The sequence below is a fragment of the Corapipo altera genome, unplaced genomic scaffold (assembly GCF_003945725.1).
Source record: "Corapipo altera isolate COAL_440 unplaced genomic scaffold, ASM394572v1 2, whole genome shotgun sequence".
Lineage (NCBI taxonomy): Eukaryota > Metazoa > Chordata > Aves > Passeriformes > Pipridae > Corapipo > Corapipo altera.
In genome coordinates, this window is record NW_020884890.1 from 5,797,606 (window position 1) to 5,818,439 (window position 20,834).

At 38.7% G+C, this 20,834-nt stretch overlaps 2 protein-coding genes across 7 annotated transcripts in view; one reads left to right on the top strand and one right to left on the bottom strand.

The window, feature by feature from the left end:
• COL19A1 (collagen type XIX alpha 1 chain) overlaps nt 1-7,406 on the top strand; it is a 191,609-nt gene extending 184,203 nt beyond the window's left edge. For all 4 annotated transcript variants that reach the window (XM_027644988.1, XM_027644991.1, XM_027644990.1 and 1 more), the window contains one exon: nt 66-7,406. In XM_027644988.1, coding sequence (XP_027500789.1) covers nt 66-202 — 137 coding nt within the window. In that variant the 3' untranslated portion in view covers nt 203-7,406. The remainder of the gene's footprint in view (nt 1-65) is intronic.
• Nucleotides 7,407-9,291: 1,885 nt separating this feature from the next.
• The window catches only part of COL9A1 (collagen type IX alpha 1 chain), a 65,616-nt gene continuing 54,073 nt past the window's right edge, over nt 9,292-20,834 (bottom strand). For all 3 annotated transcript variants that reach the window (XM_027645104.1, XM_027645108.1, XM_027645105.1), the window contains 6 exons: nt 19,235-19,267; nt 16,835-16,981; nt 15,530-15,584; nt 14,211-14,399; nt 11,718-11,795; nt 9,292-10,509 (listed from right to left, as the gene is read on the bottom strand). In XM_027645104.1, the coding sequence (XP_027500905.1) occupies nt 10,325-10,509; nt 11,718-11,795; nt 14,211-14,399; nt 15,530-15,584; nt 16,835-16,981; nt 19,235-19,267 (687 nt within the window). In that variant the 3' untranslated portion in view covers nt 9,292-10,324. The remainder of the gene's footprint in view (nt 10,510-11,717; nt 11,796-14,210; nt 14,400-15,529; nt 15,585-16,834; nt 16,982-19,234; nt 19,268-20,834) is intronic.

The window sequence follows — 20,834 nt, forward strand, 5'->3', positions numbered from 1 at the left end:
GTAAAATGCAGGGCACTACACGCGGTTTGGTGAGGATTCTACTAATTCTAACTTTGTTTTACCAGCTGCCGGCCTGCCAGGCCCACCAGGAACACCAGGCTCACCCGGACCACAGGGACCACCTGGACCCAGTGGGAGATGCAATCCTGCAGATTGCTATTACCACGTATCACAGACTCGGTCACACACCAGCAAAAAATAAAAACCCTCTCCCCCAGGCACTTGGGTTCATAATCACTTTTCACTCCTCCCAATAAGTTAATTTTTTAAATATTTGGTGCATTTTTTTTTTTTTCCTCGACACTGCATGGTATATAGATAATTTGTAAGGCACAAAATTGAGCTTTTTTCTATGTTATTTGCAGTGTCGTAATTATGAAATGATGATGTATATTTTCCGGACTGCATTCCATGTGTTGTTTCTCATATTTATTTTACTTAGAAAAGAAAATAGGCACAAATAATTTTCATCACCTTCTTTCTTCAAACAAAAAATATTTTGTTATTACTTAAGACATTACGTATGCCCCAGTAAGTAAGCTGGCTTTATTTTTCTTGCTGGTGGTGAATTTTAAATCAAAAATATACATTTCTGAAGTTTCAAAGCGTACTTGTTCATGGCGAACGCAGGACCTGAGCTGGAGCACTGAGAACTCTCTTCAGACTAAACGTTCATGTCCCTCGAGGAGGCTCTGGCACACCTTCTGAAAAGGGTCTTTGTTGTGCATCACAAATGCTGCCCACCATTTCAGTCACGTCCAAGATGTTGAAGAAGGAGACGAAGATGTGTTTATGATCTCCCTAATCCCATCCAATGCTGAGCTTCAGACTGACTGAAAAATCACCAGGTGTAGCCCCAGGAAGTGTCTCTCCTGACTGGATGTTGTCCCAGCTAGGGGGCTTGTATGTTCATTTAGTCATGGCTACATGCAGTCCAGATATTTAACTGCAAAGGGTTGGTGTTGATGTTCCCGACTGAGAACCAGCATGTATTCTGACCATCACATGGACTAAGTGTACCATTGTTGCCTGTAATCAAGCTACTCTGCCATTAGGTCTGCCTACAGCAAAGGTGACCCCTTGCTTTAGAGCAGAGAGTGGTGGGTACGCAGTCCAAGATGGGAACTTCACAAGCCTCTGATCTTGGCAGTGGTACAGTTTTCCTCTTCCTCCTGTAAAAATCATGTGCTGAAATAAGCTTGAGAAGAACATGGAAACTGTAGAGTGTAAAATTCACTGGTCCTAGTAAATCTCAAAAAAGTCACTTGAGTGCAAGAAAGATTTGGAAAAAAGTACAAAACCCTCCTTGAAAGGTGTAATACCAAGAGCACAGCTGCAGACAGTTTTTAGGCAATGAGTAAATCCTACAGGACCAGACAATGTCAGCCAGACAGAATGAAGTGTGCATCCTGTAGAGCTCAAAGAGTTGAGCAAAAGAAAATCTGGAGAAAATTGATCACACAGAGGCTGGTTGTGAAAAGGAGGGAGGAGACATGGCCAAAGTTTCACTTCTGATTATTAGGAAACAGATCATCCTAGGTTAGTCCTGTGGAATTTTCTGCAGTGCAATAGAAAGTGAAGGTGCTATGGGAAGAACGAACACAAATAGCTATAACCCAAAACCTCAAAATACATCTGTTGTGCAAAGCCATACTGAAGGCTCTCACTCTGTTGTTAGGAAGCTGGGCACTCTCCCACATCAGGCAGAAAAATGGTTTTGATGACTTCGTGCTCGAGCAGTACAGAGCTGCCAGGGAAGCATTCTCACACTGGAAGTGCTGGCTTCCAGAGAAGCTGTTGTGAAACATGAGTCTGGCTGACTTCTTGGTTTTGCTGAAAAACAGTTAAGGGATGACCAGTGTGAGTCTTTAAAAACAGAAATACACTGGCATTTGTTCTGAATAGAGTTCCTAACACTTGCACCCAGAGTGAGATGAAAGCAAGAGGTAAAAGAGGCACCTGGGGAGCTCAGGCCCATATTCTGAGGGGGAAAGCACACATCCCTGACATATTCATCAATTAGATGTTTGGATGAAAGAAGGTGCTTGCTACAACGAGATGTTAAAGGAAACATAAGGATGAAAAGCTGAGAGTAAACAAGCAGGACAGATGAGGGCAGCAGGAAAGAGGAGGATGCTACCTAAAGGAAATGTAATATACCCTACAGCTGGGGACTCCCTGTGGGGTCAGAGTGGTTTGTATGTTCCTCACGAGGCTGGGAACAGATAGGTCAAAGCCCACCAGCGAACCCCAATCCTCATACCTCCTTTTCTGCTCATCCCTCCCATCCCTTGGGAGGCAATAGCTGCCCCTTCTTTAGGCCAGCACATCCTCCGCTCTATGGGCGGTGGGCGCCTGTCCCACCAGGGTGAAGGTGCAGGACAAGTGGTCCTGCCTGTGCTTATCTCAACTCACCCTGCTCCTCTTCCAGACCTCCTGTGTCCATGGAATGTGTTTTGGTTTGCTCTGTGGAACTGATCGCCTTTCCAGATCTGGTCCTTAGAGTGCCAAGGCTGTGAGAGCACTGGGAACTGGTGAGGCAGCTTGAAACCAAGCAACTGTCTGTCCTGAGGCACCTCCTGCAGTGTGGGCCTGCGGTCTGCCAGCCCAACAAGTACAGCCTTGCACCAACGCCTGTCTTGGTGTCTGTACATGTACACCAGTGGAGGAACAGCCCTACATACTGGTTTCCATTCTCTGAAAGGAACTGCTGGTCAGGTATCTTGCATAAGCGTTTTCCCTCTTTTTTTTTGTTGTTGTTACTTCTCTAGTAATTCCAATATGTGTAATAGTCTAAACATTTTTTACTTCATAAGTTAATTTTTGACTTCATTTTCTGTGATAATATTTTAAAGGGTGCTGTCTTGTGAATAATATTCATGCAACTTAGAGGTTCACAAGCAGCCCTACCTGGAAGGCTGTACATAGACTATTGTGCCACATTAATGGTATCTGTATATTTTGGGGCTTTTAGGTAGCTGAAACCCAGCATCTGTCATCTGTCAGATGCAATTGCTGTATGTTAATTTACTTGAACTTATTGGAAAGCAAAACACTTTTTATATTTGAAAAAGTTTTATTTTTTCATCTATGTTTCCTACAGATGCCTTTTTCTTTGTATAGGCTTAAACATAAAGGTCTTTTTAAAATGCATTTGAATGCTTTCAATTGATTTACAGGTAACTTTGGTAACTATCTTGTTGCATTATTTTTATTTTGCTAAAAGCTCACTTTAATTTTCTCATGTGAGAAAACGGGTATTTTTTTATATGGGCTATCTCGATACCTTTTTTAAGATGCCACGTTCTTCACTGAGGTGGAACAGTGTTAATCCCAGCTTAACTTTACTTCACTCTGGCTTGCTCCTACTCTGTATTTTTAGAATCAAAGATGGAATGTAGCTGGAAACATGTTTCTGCATGGTTTTCAGGTTTGGCCCCTGAAATTTCTTTGCAGTTTCGGACTGATGTTGTCGTAGTTTTTTAAGGGAGGGGTTGCTAATCTATTTTGCAGTTTGCTTTATCAGTTTTGTATCTGTTTTGAGCAGTTCATGCTGCAGTAAGCACTACAAGGAACTAAACACAGGGAATTATTTTTTCCAGTAACATGAGGTCTTTGATTTGGTCAAGACTCAGAAGTGAAATAACTTTGACAAAATATTTTAAACCTTTCTTAAAAGCTCTCTAAGCTTTATCTTAGTTCAGGGTCAGACTATTATATTTTATGGCAAGTTGCTCTGTCACCTATTAAGAACATGTTGAGATTTTCTTGAAATTGCTATGTACAGAACTACTCAGTTTGCCTGAAGAAAGAAAAAACTTGGTAAGAGAGAAACTTTACCAAAGCTGCAGTAGACCTCCTGTTGTCCACATGGTGGAGTCTAAAACATCCTTTCAGTACAAAGGGTACAGCCCAGGCCTAACTTGCCCAGCAGTGCAAGAGCTGACCCAGTGATGCATATTCTCACAGCACAAGAGTCAGTGTTTCTCATTTTGTTCTTGAGGCTGACTTTTTTTTTTTAAATCTATTTAGTTTTGCAGAAATACTGCCTTTCTTGGATAATTATTGTTATGTAATATTGCTTAGACTTTATTTGTGTTTATTATTATATTTTGTTTTGTGTATGTTAAAAAGAATAGGTATTAGTGGGACATCCCACTTTGAGGTATCATTTATGTCCCCTAAAATGACGTTTGTCTCCAGGGGAGGAGGGGCTTACCTCTGGTTAATAAAAATTACAACAGCATCCTTCATACAAGCTGTATGAACAGCAGTGCAGCCTGATAATATTTTGAAAACCAATATTCTTGTCTTAAACTGGACTCGGTTTCAATCCCAAAAGAGCACTATGATACAGGAACAGGATTTATTGTATCGTCCATCCTTTGGTTTATGATTTTGGGTTATGATAGATGTTAGATATGCACAGCTTTGTTAAATAATTGTATTTTTAAAATTAATGGATAATCACACAAAATATCTTGGAGCTTCTTCTTTTTCACAAGGATGAAATACTATTTTTCATGTCAGTATTCACTCAGTTTTTCTCTCCTTTTTCTGAAATGTTTACATAAAATTCTTGTAAAAATCCCAGTGGCTAAACTAGCATTTTATAAACTTATTTCTCCAAATATACTACTTAAAACAAGTCCCTAACATTGCATTTTGTGAATGCAGTAGAATTGCTGCTCTAATGTGACATGTTAGAATAAGAAAAGTATCTCAGAAATCAAAACATTGTTGGTTTAGTGTGGGTTTTTATTGAGTTTTTGTTAGTTTCTGGATGTACCAAATCATACAAATTTTCTCTGAAATCTGATATGTCCATTACAACTACATTGTATTGGAAGGATGTTGAAATCCACCTCTAAACACACAGGCAGGTGTAGGCCATGGAGAACAAGTTTAACCCTGATCTTGACATCGTTGGTGTTTAAGTGGAAAACTTTAGCTTCATGATACCTTAATGAAATGTTGTTTTCAAATATTAATTGCTAAAAAACATTATCGATTCTAGACCAAAATAAATTTGTAGCTAAAAAGATTGGAGTCTACATGTTTTTTAGCAGTTTTCTTTCTGAGTCTTCTGTTCTATAAACACAAATGCATTTAATTATTTACTGCAGTTTTAATGTAAATATATTGTCTCCAGTCAGTATGTTTGAAGGATTCTCAATGACATACCTTGGTTTTTTGTATTCTTTCATTTCTGAATGATATGCAGCTGTCACTGAATGAATCATAGTACATGCCGACTGGTTGCTTCCTTCCTTCCTTCTATTTTTGGTTTGCAACATTTAGGGTTCTGTTCAGTGGAAATGTATTAAGTGGATGGAAAATTGCTTTTTACATTATGATGTGGCCATTTACATCTGAAACAGTATTCCGGATGGAAATGGAAATGTTTCACATAATTTCTCTTTGCGCCTCTGTCAGAAATATTAACTTTTCCTTCTGTGTCAAATCACGAGAGGGAGGATGCAACTGCAAATGGGAGAAAGGAGGCACACAAAGCCACTGCAGTGAGCTCTGGGGAGTGGTCAGAGCAGGTTGGCTGAATTTAGGGGGTTGGCTTTTGACCATGCTGAAGTCTTTGGCCATGCTTCCTATGAGCTGGTGAAACTTTGGGCTCTACAATCTGGAGGGAAAAAAGAAAGTGAAAACCTTGACCTTAATATGTATATAATTTATGGAAGTTAATACATTCTCTGAATCAGGTGCAGATAACTTTCTTGTCTAAATAAGATAATCACTTTTATTCAAGAAGCTGATTCACTGAACTGCTTAACTTTAGAGAACTTTAGGCATTTTCATTGTTCTTTTGCTGCCTAACTCTCCCAGGAGGAAAAAGAGAACTCCTATGCCAATGGCATTTTAAAGGATGCTAGGTAATAATCTGACCACTAAGTTGATTTTCTTTCTTCCAATTTCATAGTGGCTTCAGCAAGTTCGTTTCATTCATTGTCTGAAGCTGCCAGGTTTACTTGTCCCTTTGGATGTGCATGCAGCAAGCAAAACAGAACAGGAATAACAAAAGATTGAAGAGAGGGGAATAAAACTGAAGCTGTAACAAATTATACAGGAGCAACATATGGCATGGATAGGCCTGGAGAGTGGTGGTGAACAGAATTAAATCCAGTTGGTGGCTGGTCACTAGTGGAGTTTCCCAAGGGAAACAGATCTGTTTAATATCTTTATCAGTGATCTGGATGAGAGGATTGAGGGCACCCTCAGTTTTCAGACTATACCAAGTTGGGCAGGTTGATCTGCTGGAGGTTGAGAAGGTTCTGCAGAGGGATATGGACAGGCTGGCTTGACGGATGCTGAAGATTGCCCCAACCCATGTGCAGGACCTTGGCTGTGTTGAGGATTAATCTTTCATGAGGTTCCTATGGGGCCACTTCTCGAGCTTGTCCATGTTGCGCTGGATGGCATCCCTTCTCTCTGGTGTGTTAACTGCACTGCACAGCTTGGTGTCATTGGCAAACTTGTTGTGAGTGCACTTGGTTGCACTGTCTATGTCACAGACAAAGATGCTGAACAGTGCCAGTCCCCATCCAGGCCCCTTAGGAACATCACTTGTCACTGGTCTCCACATGGACATTAGGCCATTGACCACAACTCTGTGAGTGCGACCACCCAGATCAGTCAAATCCATGTCTCTCCCGTTAAGAGACAAGGATTTTTTGCAGGACAATGTCAAATGCTTTGCACAAGTCCAGGTAGATGATGTCATTCCCTCTTCCCTCATCCACCACCACTGTAACCCCGTCATAGAAGGCCACCAAATTTGTTGGCAGTGCCAGGTTAACAGTCAGACTCGATGTTAAAAGTCTTTTCCAACCTAAACAAGTCTATGAACTGATTATGATTTTGAGGACATTTTCTCTGGGTTCCTGCCTACGCTGAAGTAACCAAGGAGCTAAAATATGTATTTATTACAGTGCAATTAAGCCTCCAGAATTAGAAGTGGTGACAGAGATCACAAGGGGTAAAAGTGATTTTCACTGGCCTTTTGTTCAGTTAATCTCATAGCATTTTTTAATGCTGAACCTGAAGGAGATGAGAACATGACTTACTTGGGACTTCACTGAAATTCCAGGAGCACCTGGTTAGAATTGGTGGCACGCTGTCAGTGGCTTGTGAAACCTCTCAGTCTCTTTGCATTGTGCCTTCTAAATTTATTTGTTTGAACTGGCACTATTTTTTCTCTGATTCACCATAGTCAGTACACCTTTTTTTTGAATTCATAATCCTGTCTTTATTTTCCAGATTGTTATTTACTTGAATGTACTGTTATGAAAAATCCAGTCCCTGGTATGTTATGGTATATGGTGTACCATTTGTTGGGTACCTTTTTGCACTCTTGTGCAAGATTTGAAATTGGTAAGTACTTAGATTAACCAATACATTTATTCTTCAGTTCTGTATTTTAAGTTAAAACTTGTGAGTCAGCTTGAAGACAGAAAATCTGTCAGAATCTTAAGCTATCCACTTATATAGATTCTGCATTGAATTGACCCTCAGTGTTGAATTTGATTGTAATAATTCTTATTTGTTTTTTACATATTAATGTTTTTGCTTCTACATGAGTTTCCTTCCATAGTGGAATTTTATGCATTTTTCAGATTATATTTTCTAAAGCACTTCTCATTTGTATTTAAATGTTGGGGGTTTTGCTTCTTTTGATTCATATGTGTATGTATTACATATGGAAAACAATATTTTCATTCTGTTATCAGATGGGTTTCTTTCTTTTCAACAGTTTTACACACTTTATAGTCAAAATAAAAGTTTGCTGGTGAAACTACAGTTTGTCATTACCAGTAGTTTTTTATTTGTTGCACTATGTAAGTAGTACTTTTGAGGATTATGCCCTAAATCAGTAAAATCTGACCTAATTCTAAAACACCTTTATGTGTGCCCAAGCCACTCACCTCATGTTGAATCTTCTGGATATGTTCCTGCAGAATTAAATTCTTTGCACTTATCTATCTTGGCGACTTCTCGTAGTATTAATGCAGGGGATGTTGGCTATGAGTTTGGCCAAACTGGAGGTGCATGAAAACTGTTCTGTCCCAGGCTTTGCCCTGAGTCTCGGGGCAGGATGGCATGTTTCTTTATGTCTGTTTTCTTCCCCCATCTTTTCCCTGAAATCTCACCCAGTGCTGCTTTTGTGTAACTAAACAGAGCACAGTAGCCAGGTGTAGATTAGACTTGTAAAGATTTGACCACTTTTATATTTATCATCTAAAATACTGGGCTATGCAAGGGACAGAAAGACATTGATGCCTTAGGGTTTTTAGGATTTTTAGCTTTTTGTAGATTTTAATGTAGCTGTCACACTTTAGAATAGTAGTTAACACTCACCAAACCCTATTCCCCTATTTCATATTGGATTTCTGAAATTCTTTAGGCTTGTTAAAGCTCCTTTCAAAGTAGGACTATAGTAAACACTGTTTAAGAACAGTCACACCCCAGGCCTGAACAATAAGCTACCATCACAGTCAGAGCAATGTTCAAGTTAGAAGCTCCAAAGACAGTATGTGACATGAAGAAGAGGGAGATGAGGAAGAAAGGTGTCTTGGAACCCCCAACTCAATTCCAGAGAGGCATGCCAGGGGGCACATCTGGGGGCAGGTAGTTCTCAGATCAGGCAATAAATTGTAGAACCCCTGGACATGGGGCGTGCGCCATTTCGTACTCCTTGCACCAGAAGGCATTCATTAGAGACCTACTCTATAGCTTATCTCTGCTAAACTTGCCTGGAGTTTTTTTTGCTCCCAGTGTTTAGGCAACAACATTATCAGAATTAATCCCATTTAACTAATTCTAAAACGTCTCAAGTATACTTTTTTTTAGTAGGCAACTGAATCAGACATTTTTGTTTCAAGTGATTTCTGTTTAGGCACTTTCTGTCAACACATGAGGTGCCAGAAAAGTGGCTCCTAGATGCAGCCAGAGCATCAGGTTTGGTTTGAGGAAGGTTTAACTACTCTTTTTTTTTCAATAATTCCTTTTGCTGTATATATTATACCACTACCTTTCCCCTTATGTTACATGCAAAATGCAGAGCTCCATGGATTGTGTTCTTTCTCTCTGTTGTCACATGGCAAACAAGTCAACTGTCTGGAACATGACCAGATAGCTAAGGGCTAGGAAAAAAATCAGTGCTTAAACAAGTGTGCCAAAGTTTATATTTGAAAATTTGGATGGTTAATAATGAAATTAAAGGAGACATCATAGGATGGTTTCATTGTTGTCTTGGAGAGAGAATAAACTTCAGAGAGGTAAAGTCAAAACCAAAAATAGTTTAATTTATACAGAGAGCAACAGAATATCTACATTGCACATTTTCCTCTAAAAACTGAGTATCTTCAAAAAAGGCAACTTGGGACATCTAATTGCTGCCTTCTGGTTGTTCTGTTAATCAGTACTGAATGTAACCATACATAAAAAAAAGATATAGGAGATTAAAATATTATTTATTTAGGGTTTTGTACAACCACAGATGTTACTTCAAAATCTGTAATCCTTACTATAAAACATATATTTCTGGGAATTTAAATTCCCTTGACAGTGGCTACTAGCCTTTTATTTAATTCACAGAGAAGGGAAACTGAAACAGGCTTCCTATGAAATTACAAATGCAACACAAATTTGAGTCAAAAATGAAGAGGTTATTCCACATGGGTTATTCATGAGAACCCAGTGATCATACTTTTACAGAGATTGACAGCATAAAAGGTGCCAGGGGTGGCAGGTTTTCACAAGAAAAGTCTCCCAACTCTGTTTCTGCAATTGAATTGAAGAGCTGAAGGAGGTTTAGCATATCTTGGACAACACATACATACAATGAAATGACTGTGCATGAAGGGTGTGTGCTAGAATTTATTTTATAATATAAGAGAATAGCTACAACTGCAGGAAATAAACTGTCCTTTTTTTATTTGATGGCTGAAGTCATGTTATTTCACTGTACCTCATACATAGGAATTAAGTATGGGAGGAGGAAAAATCACAGAAACCCTTTATTAAACAAAATCAAAAATAAAAATAGACAATTGCGTCTTATCCTCACCAAAAGGAGATAGAACCAGAAGGCATCACCTGTGTATTTCTGTAAGCACCATTGTTGCAGCTTGTGTTGCTAAGTAAACCTTTTGAAAAAATGTACAACCACTGTGTTAAAAATACCTTACTGAAACCTTGGTTGCAAGGTTTGTCCATGTTTGCATTTCTCCTTCATTCCTTTTTTTTTTTCTCAGCTGTCTGTGCAAGAAGTAAATTGATGCTGACACACGGTGGCACTTGTGTTGCCCACTCACGGCCCTTTCATGTTCTTCCCCACTCTCTGTCCAGCCTGCACTCTGCAGGATGCTGGCTCACAGTACCCAGGAGGGCCAGGGGGGCCAGGGGGACCAGGAACCCCAGGCTGACCGGCCACCCCAGGGGGACCTCTCTCACCATCACGGCCTTCTCTGCCATAGCTGGCTTTGCCTGGTTCACCTGGAAAAGCAGATGCAGATCTAAACATTGGCAGCAAACAACATGCTTACTGTACACGTAGCTTTACTGAACATCCTGTTCTCAAAAGCTGTATGAAGACAACTTTTCACTGCTCTCAGGGAGGGGTGCCAACTTGGAGGGACAGTTTTTCTCTGACACCCAGGCTGCAATTACCCTGCTACAGCAATGAAATTTCAGTCCCAGTGCTCTCCAGTTTTACTGGTGCAGTTGTCCTGCTATATTAAGCTCTGCAGTATAACTGATTGCAGCACTGCAGCCAACCCTGCTGCTGATGCCTATGACAGAGTAGATGCTACTTCCTACTACAGTTTTGTTAGTGCTCTGGAAAAAGATATACCAAGAATTTATTTTTTTTCTCCACTGAAACGGTTGGGGAAATGTATAGTTTGGAACTGTTAAGAACTAGTCGCTTTTTACTTCTAAATCTTCAATGGAGAAATGAAATACAGTCATTTCAGTAAGCCTCTTTCAGTGATAGATTTCTACAGAAGACAACTCTGACTTACACAGACATCCGTGGGATCAGTATATAGTAACCTTCTATTTTTTTTCCTTTTTTCAGGAAGAGAAGAAATTTAGGTTGTTTCTGTCTATATATAAAGACAGAAATATGTTATAAAGATACTGATGGAAATAACATTTGTGTTCATTCCCAGGCCACTAGAGGCTAGCTGTGCTGCATCCATCAGCAAGAATTTCCCATGGAGCCCTATTATATAATATTGCAATTAATTACCACAGAAATAAAAGAATATACTAGATTATGAGTGGAGATTTTGAAGACTGCTGTGCCTGCCAGTGAGATAATCTGAGGGCTGTGGCTGTTTATAATTTATTTTTATATATAATTATATGTGTATGTAATCTATATGAAATATAGATTTATATTACAAGAGGCAATTTTCATTTATTTGTGTGTAATTGCCCCTTTTTTTTAAGTATTTGTTTACATCTTCTCTAACCTTTCTACAGTGAGATAAATGAGGTGGTGGCATTTTAGTAAAAAAGTTTTTAATTCTGATTTTTTACTGAATCCTTACCTATAAAGTAAAAATTATGAAACACTGTAATTTGAAGGCTTATTGTTTAATGGACACCTTTTATCTTTTCAAAGCATCTTGAAGTATCAGTTCTGACTAAATTATTACTACATCTCTTCCTCTTTACCCTAACCCTCTTATATTTACCTGGCAGACCTCTTGGTCCAGGATAACCTTTCAGTCCTCTGCCTGGAAATCCTCTTTCTCCTCTTTCTCCTGGTTCACCTAAAGCAAATTCATGAAATATTAGTTATAGCATGCCTGAACTATCATTTTCAGTAAATTCCCTTTCAGAGGTGAACAGTTAATAAGCAGAGAATTCAGCTGGCTATATATATTCTTAGCAGATTTGAATGATGTCCTGACACAGATCCTTGTAGAATGTTTGGGATTTGATTGGGTTTTTTCTCCCATTTGAGTCATACTCAGAAGCAGACATCTTGGAGGGGAAAAAAAACACAGGGAGCTGGAGAGTAAGTACCACATGAGATTTGTAACAGCCTATATAACAGGAATAAACCAAACTCGCAGGACTACACAGGTTCTTTGGAATATAGAGAGTGAGGTTATTGGCTTCTGCAAGGCCATGTGAACTCAGCTAAGAAGTGAATTCTCAAGAGCTGGTCCTTGAGATGGCCAGTGAAGAGATGAAAAAGGAAGCTGGCTGCACAGATTACAGTATTCTGTTGACATCCACATAAGACATTGTTTTACCTTTATGAAAGAAATTTGTTCTTGTCTAATAGTATCTGTTTTCATATAATAATATCATGGAGACTTTTCTTTGGTGGGCACTCAGCTTTTCTTCAAACCCATATCTTGCTCCAAACCACAGTAAGAGGAAGTTTTTTTTGTTGTTTGTGTAGTAAACTCAAAATTCTATTCAACGTATCTATTCCATACAATTATGTATATATTCCCAATTGTGAGTACTCTACATTGATTTTTTTCTTTTTTTCTGCAAGTCAAAAGTCACAAGTTTACACCTAATAATATTTGCGTGAGCTTTATTTTATGCGTCCATAGCATCTGGTACTGCAGGGAGGAAAGATAGAATAGACTGCTGAGTTCATGGCTTGCCTAGACTCTTGACTCATTGTTAAAATCACTGTACCTGTGTGTCTTCTGCTATGTCTCATGGTTACACTTTGCCGTGTTTCTGTCTCCTTTTTATTGCGACCTTCTAAATCATTCTCAACATTCTTCTTTTCCCTTTTATCACATGTCCAACGTACCCTTTTCCCCTCACTCCAATCTCAGACAACTTCCCAAATGGATGGGGAAAGTTAGTTCATCTCTGTGAACTCTGTGGAACTCTGGTAACTACCAGGAACCTGGAGTGAAGCACTGAGATTTTTCATGTTGGCTGCCATGTACCATTATAATAGCTTTTGCACATGAAGGCATTCACTTCTCATGTATCTGTAATTGTATTTCAATGTTTACTGAAAAGGAACTTTGGAATTTTATGACAATTATGATAGAAAACAAAGCATCTTGCTTGTTTGGATTTTTTTTTATGTTCTGTAGATTTATTTTTTCAATATTAACACAGCACAGTCTGCTGTGTGTTGAATAAAATACAGTATACTCCATCACCTTTGTATGTCTATTTTGTTTCTTCTGCAGATGACATTATATTAAATGAAAACAGTAACAAAGCTCCAGTAATGATGTCATTAAAATTTGCTTCTTTTGTATTCTCTTCTTTCTCTCAAAGCTTTTCCCAATTTTACTTTCAAATAAATCTTGAATCAAAAGTAAACACTCTAATCCAGCAACAGACTAACTTTGTGCAGAAATATAATTTTTAAATAAAACCTCCTTCAAGAAACAGATTGAAATTGCTGCTGAATAGAAACTAATACATTTATAGTGGTCATAAGAATGCAGAAAATTCTACTGTATAATCCTTCAGAGGAGAACAGAACCTCTCAGTCATGAACAGAAGAGATTAACTTTGATCAAAGATTTTTTATAAAATGTAAGGCAAGTCAATTTTATTATGGATTTGTCCTTTCCAAAGAATCAATAGATTCTGGTACCTGGTGCAATGATGCTAAATGGCTCAAGGCTTAAACCCAAATAAAAGGCAGATAGTTATCAGTGACTTTTAATGTGATAAACTGGGTGCACTTAGAAAAGTAGAATAATTCATTTAGTGATTGAATCTGACCACTTACATGGGCCTTTGGAACCACAAGTCCTGCAGAAGTGAGGTCAACCACCAGACCAAGTAGAGGAGAGAATCACTGCTGGAGTCACACCTGGGTTTTGTCATCAAATCACTTATACAATGGGAGAAAGGACAAGCATCTGCCCTGAACTAGAAGTAAGATGCTGAGTCAGAGTCCTAATATCAATTCTCTCTCTCATGGACTTTTGAGGTTTATGTTTTTCATCTGCTAAAAACCAGATTTCTAAACAAGTCTTGCTAAATCCAAGAGCATGGATTTAATCTCTGTGGTAACTGACACAACAATTACAGCAAACAGTTTACGTTCCTAATTCAGGGTCTTTTTGGACTTCACATGTGTATAATCTACATCCACAACCTGTAATCCAAGGAAAGGGGGGAAAGAAATCAACACAAAACCCTGAAGCAGTTAACAAGCGAAAGCCAGTTATAAAATTTCTTACCTTTAGGACCTTTACGACCAATCTCACCAGGGGGACCTTTAAGGCCAGGCAAGCCACGGGGGCCAAGCTGTCCTGGGAAGCCGTTTTCACCAGCAGGCCCTGGAGCACCAGGTGGCCCCGGTCTGCCAGGAAGACCTGGAGCACCAAATTCTGGCCTCCTAAGACTGGCTGCCAGCTGAGCTAGTTGTTCTGCAATGAACAGGGAGACAGAGTTAAGGAGTAAGTGGATTTGAATGAAGAGATTCCCACGATCACTGAAGAAGACCATAGGTCCTTTGCTATGCAAACTGACAAGTTACGCTCCAGCACCTTCCTTTTGTGCTATGCTATTTGTGCTAGGACTATGCAAACTGCATAGGCACACTGTGCAGAACAAACTGTGATTTTTTCTGAAAAGAAATTTAATGTTTGCAGACTCAAATTACTTAGATATTTATAGTTTATTTAGAAATGTCCTTATAATTTTCTACATCATTTACTATTCAATCATCTAGTAAGAAACTGCTAATTCTGATGGTTGCTTTCAAGAGACCACTTTAAAAGGCCTTTTTAACCTATTTATAGAAAATTTTTTTAAAAATATCCTGTTGGGCAGTATCAAGAACAGTGATGACTACTGAGAATTTTTAAATCATGAGCAGCAATTTCATTCTAGTAAACTCTTAACATTACAATAGTGTAATATCCCAAAGGGCATCTTCAATAGCAAGTACTGAAAATTTTCTTTTGTGCTTACAGGGTAGCATAAATTTTTAAACAGAGTAAATCCCATGCACCAACCATATTAGAAAAGCTTCAAATTTCTGTATGTGTCACGAAATCAGCAATATAATTAGGGTTTTGAGCATCTGCCTATTGCTTTAATTTTACTGTATGTTATCTCCAGAAAGCCTCTCTCTGCACTCCACTTTTTTTTTACCTATTTTTCACATTGTTTGTTTGCTGCAATCTAGTAGTGTATGAGTAAAAAATGCTAAAAAGCTTTCAGTAAAGCTGTGTACTTTTATGTACACAAATGCAGCAAGTGATTTGAATACAAAATGCATGTATTTCATAAAAATACTCTGGTCTATGGCCTGCTTACTACACCAATAGTATGGAATCAACAGGTAGTTCAATGAGGCTACAAAGTATATATAAATAAAGGACTTTCTAATACTGTGCCTACATTCACACCTGGAAAGATTTTCAGCTAAGTCCCCTGCTGAGGCCATGCAATTTATTCTGGATAAGAGTGGGAAAATCTTGGTTGCCTCCACAGCAACAGATTGTCCCAATTAAATGAACCAGAAACATTAAATACTTTTTAGCATATTTACCTTGCATGACTCTCATGCAAACCTGCTTAATGTGCTGATCGGTGGGCTCTTTTCCCTAGAATTAAAAAAGTAATACATTTAAAAGAAACAGTTGATGTCACAGTACCATTTATAAAAGTGCCTGATGCAAAAAAATGCTGGTCAATTGTCATGGTTTAAGCCCAGCCAGCAACTAAGAATCACATAGTCATTCACACACTCCTCCCATACCAGTGGGATGGGGGAGAGAATCAGTAGGGTAAAAGTGAGAAAACTCATGTGGTGAGAAAAAAGGTATAATAAACAGAAAGTAAGATGAAGGAGAAGGCATTGGAAGAAGAAGGAAATAAAGAAGAAGAAGAAGAAAATAAAACCTAAGAAAGACAACTGATACAAATTAAAGCAATTGCTCATCACCCCCCACAAACTTTCCCCTGATTTTATTGCTGAGCATGATGCCATAAGATAAGGGATATCCCTTTGATCAGTTGGGGTCAGCTGTCCTGGCTGTGTGCCCTCCCAATTTTTTGTGTACTTCCAACCTTCTCACTGGTGGAACAGTGTAAGAAACAGAAAAGGCTTTGATGCCATGTAAACATTGCTTAGGAGTAACTAAAACATTGTAGAATGGCTTTGGGTTGGAAGGAACCTTCGAAATCATCTTGTTCCAACCCCTCCAACGCCCCCTGCTCAGGGCCCCATTCAACCTGGCCTTGAACACTTGCAGAGATGGGACATCCACAACTTCTCTGGGCAACCTCTTAGTACCTCACCATTCTTACAATGAAAAATTTCTTCCTAATATCTAATCTAAATCTATGCTTTAACTTTGAAGCCATGACCCCTTGTCCTATTCCCTTCAGTGTGCTATAAAGACTATTTTCAGTACAATTCCAAAGCATAAGCCATATAAGCCACTATGAAGAAATTTAACTCTGTGCCAAACAAAATCAATCCACCTGTCACTAAAAGATGTTCCAGTTCCTGCAAGTGCAACTGTGCCAGCTGATGTCAATTTGACCAGCACGGTAAATACTGTGAGTGAGGCACCCTTGTGTCAAGCATTGTTTCATGCACGCTACAGGGGTAGGGCAGGCATAAGAAAACAGAGCTGAACTGAAAACTGAGGACCCAAGGACCCATGTGTCTACAACCCTAAGATTTCTCTGGTGTACAGATGTGTTTGATGAGAGGTACAGCGTACTTCAAACTGCACTGTGGCACCTCAGTTTTGCACATGTACACGTCTCCTGATGCAAAACAGGGAGTGATGTGAGTGACAGGTAAGTGTTCAAAAGATACCAATTACATGAAAACAGTACTTACAGCTGGACCTTCACTGCCAGGCAGACCTGGGGCACCCTGTTCACCCTGCAAGCCTCGTGGTCCAGGGGAGCCTCGGGGTCCTTCCATGCCAGGCAGTCCACGACTTCCCTCAGGCCCGCGGGAACCAGAGTCTCCAGGATTACCAATCTGATAATGAAAGAGTGGAATTTCAGTGGACTGCTATATTAATGTTAGAATCATTCTGACATATCAAAATTGTCACAGGAGCTATTCACAAATGCAAAGCAATGAGTGCTGGAATGTACAATTGTTGAACAACTTCTTTTTAGATAAGTTACTGGAGTCAGAGGTTGGGTGATTCATAAGAGGTCTGTATTCATCAGTTAAAGGGGTCAAATCAGCATTAACAATGACATGGTCAAGATGGATATTTTGTCAAAGAACAGAACTCTAGCACTTGGTTTCTACTTCTGCCCTCATGCATGTCAACATGCAACATTTCTACACATTAAGTGCTGCTTAAGTTACAAAAATTCCAGCTCCCTGCTTGCTCCAAATGCCTTTCATGGCCTTTTGTATAGAGTACCACAGTATGAACCTCTACCATCTAGTCCCAGGTTGTTTGGGAACACACGTTTGCTTTATTTAATCTGTCAGAGCCAGAGCTAGTTCAGTGCCTACACCTGAGTTTGCTGGTAAAGGGGAAGGAACATCCTCACACAAACTGATGTTGAGAAACTGCCTGAATGAATGCAATGACCCTTTACTTCAGGAAAAAATTTAAGCCTGGGAAGGAAGAAGGGGTGGGCAGAATGTGTTTTTAAGATTTGTTTTACTTCCCATTATCCTACTCTGATTTTGATTTGAAATAAATTCATTTAATTTCCCCAGTAAAAAACCTCTTTTTTACCCATGACAATAACTGGTGAGTGACCTCTCCTTGCCATTACCTCAACCTACGAGCCTTTTGCTATATTTTCTCTCTCCTAACAAACTGAGGGAGGGGGTGATACAGTGGCCTTGGTGGGCAGCCAGTGTCCAGCCAGGGTCAAGCCACCACACTTATTTTCAATATAAGTTAATTTACTACTATTAATCAAGAGTAGTACTAACTGGGAAAAGTTAGTAGTACTTAGTTAGTAGTACTAAGGGAAAAAAACCAAACCTGACACCCCCCCCCAAAAAAAACCCAAACAAAACCAAAACAAACAAACAAATAAACAAACAAACAAAAAGACTCCAAACATGCAAAACAAGTAGGAAAAAAATCCTACACACTCACGACTTCCAAAATCTCTGGGGAAAAAAAAGAGCAATACCCTCTGAAAGAGATGCTAAAGAGCAAATTAAATCACTCAGCTGTGGTATCAGCTAAATCCACAAGATGGAACCATTTCAGTTCCATCTGTGCTGCATGTAAGACAACTGATTGCTGTCTCTGTTAGAAGGAAACCCAACAAACATGCTTCAAAAGATGTATCAAGAAGACAGGAAAACTGCCTTTATGGACTAAGCAACCAGGAGACCATCATTCTTTTCATCCCCAGCCTGGTGAATTATTAGGTTACCTGATGGATTACTCATTCTTGTGTAGGTACTCACTAGGATAAGCACTCTAGGGTATCATCAAGACAAGATTTTAAAATCTAGGTGGATAAAATTATAGATTTCTTTTCTATCTCTTCCTCATGTCCTTCTTGTAGAATCTTGATGGGCAGTAAACACTCTTTAGCTTTCACTTGCTTAACCCCAAAGTTGCCCAGACCACTAAGAACACAAGCAGTTTTTCGTTATGATCAGCCTCAGTTCCCTATGGGCAGAACTGCTGGTGTTTTAGTATCACAGACCATACTATCAGATGCTCTAGCAATCCCATTCTTTAGTGATCCTGAAATAAAAGAATGAGTTCAACTCCCAAATTATTTTTCTTATGTGACATACAAGCTTCTGCTCACCTTCCACATCAAAGTTATCATTCTGCTATTAAAAAAAAATGAAATAAAAAAAGAGGAATCTGGGCCACAAATACTTCTCATTTCACAGACCTCACAGTCCTGCTACCAGCTTTTTTACAGTGTAAATATTACAGGCTGCATGCAGTCACTGTACTGAGCCTCCTTTCTATACAACACCTACTGTAAAAAGAGTGCATTTGTTTTCTTAAAAAAATATATTTTTTGGCCAGAAAACTGCTGATGAATGATGCTTCCCTTTTTTGGATTTGGAATTCAGGAAATGAATTCCTTTCCAAAGTGAATTTATTTGAATACTGACTGTATTCAAAATTTAAATAGAAGAAAAGCTGTTCAAACTCATTCAATTTAATTGTGATAAAGAGCTCAGCTTGTTATTTGCATTATTTTTTCTTAAATCAGAAAGCCATCTATCGGATCTACTAGTTCTCTGTATTTCTGTAACAATGCTATCCATTATACTTACAGCTCCCTTTGCTCCCGGTAATCCCATGTCACCCTAAGCAAAAATAAGACAAACTATATTAGAAGAGTGTCTCCATTACCATAGACATTACAAATGTAGTAAATTTGATGTGATTTTTTTTTTACTATAAAAAATGTTCACATATTTAGTTTATTTATGCAAAATTTCATCATAAATTAATTACAATTCCTTTAAAAATAAAACTTGAATTTCAGGGATTTTTTGCAAAATGTCTTTCTCACAAACATTTCATTAGGGTGCAAATGAGAAAGCATGTTTGTTATAACTGGTTGTATTGCTTATCTTGGACTTAGATACATGGCTCTAACCTCCCAAACCACAGCTACAGCACAGGACAATCTTAGATAGAATATTGTTTGTAAACCTTTAGAGGAAACATTATTTAGTCAGGATTTTCTAGTTTGATAGAACTATGGATATTGGTGTTGTGTTAGCGCTGATAAAACTGCAACAGAAACCTGGCAAGTGTCTACCTAGTGTGCTGTGAAGAAACCAAATCCCTAGAAGCTGCTATTCCCAGCAACTTTTCTCCTCACTTGAACAACACCGAGATCCCTCTATCACTGACTGAGAATAGCAATCCCACTGTTCTGGAGTTTTTAGTTTTCCCTCTGAATTAGAAAAGAAAAAGTTTCAAAATATTGTAATCACTTATGAAGTTGATTAGTATGAAAACACCAAAGAAAAGGAATTACTCTGGGAGAGATTCCCAAAAACTGTATTTTCCCTCTTCCTAAATGCCATTGGTGAAATAATTGTTTTCTAGAGGTTACAAAGGTCACTTTGTCTGTTAATGAATATGACATAAAAGAAATAGAAATAACAACTGTTATCCAGACTAGCTAGTAGCACATTTAGACAACCCATAGCATTGCTTCCTGTGAATCTGTATAGTGATTGTAAAGCTCAATTACTAGCTCACCTACGACATCTAGCTAACTAGGGCTATTAATTAAAAGCCTTTCAGAATTGCAAAGTTTGAGGAAAAAAATGCTCATTTCCAGCACATAACCTGGCTACCATTTTTTAAATAGGGAGCAGTTTACTTCCTTTAGAAAGATCAAGTTCTGGCTTTGCTGGATGCGGCACCACAGGAGCCACTGGACTAGTGCGTTTCTCTTTGTGGAGGAAAATAAACCCTCTTTACCCAAGGGCACTACTCATGTGAATTCACAACATGCCATTTTAATATGGTATATACACACACGCACATATATATATCCCTCCAGCAATATAACAGCACCACAGCCTCTTCCCAGACCATTCCCCCTTTCCCTAACAGCCAGTTGCAAATCTTATTTCTAAAGTCACTACAAAATATTTCCCTCAAGTTTGAGTTATTAAGGATATTTATTAACTCTGCTCCTGTTTCACCAGAATTAAACTACCTCCTCATCCTCACTGCTTCAAACACCAAGAATTTATCTGTCTGTGTATGCATATATATTCGTATATAAACACTTAATCTGTCTCTACAAGCCTATCTATATTTATATATACACATACACATATACCCTTCCTGCAAGGTAGTCTGTACTATATTATGCACCTAATAGAACACGTATATTTTAAAGTGCTT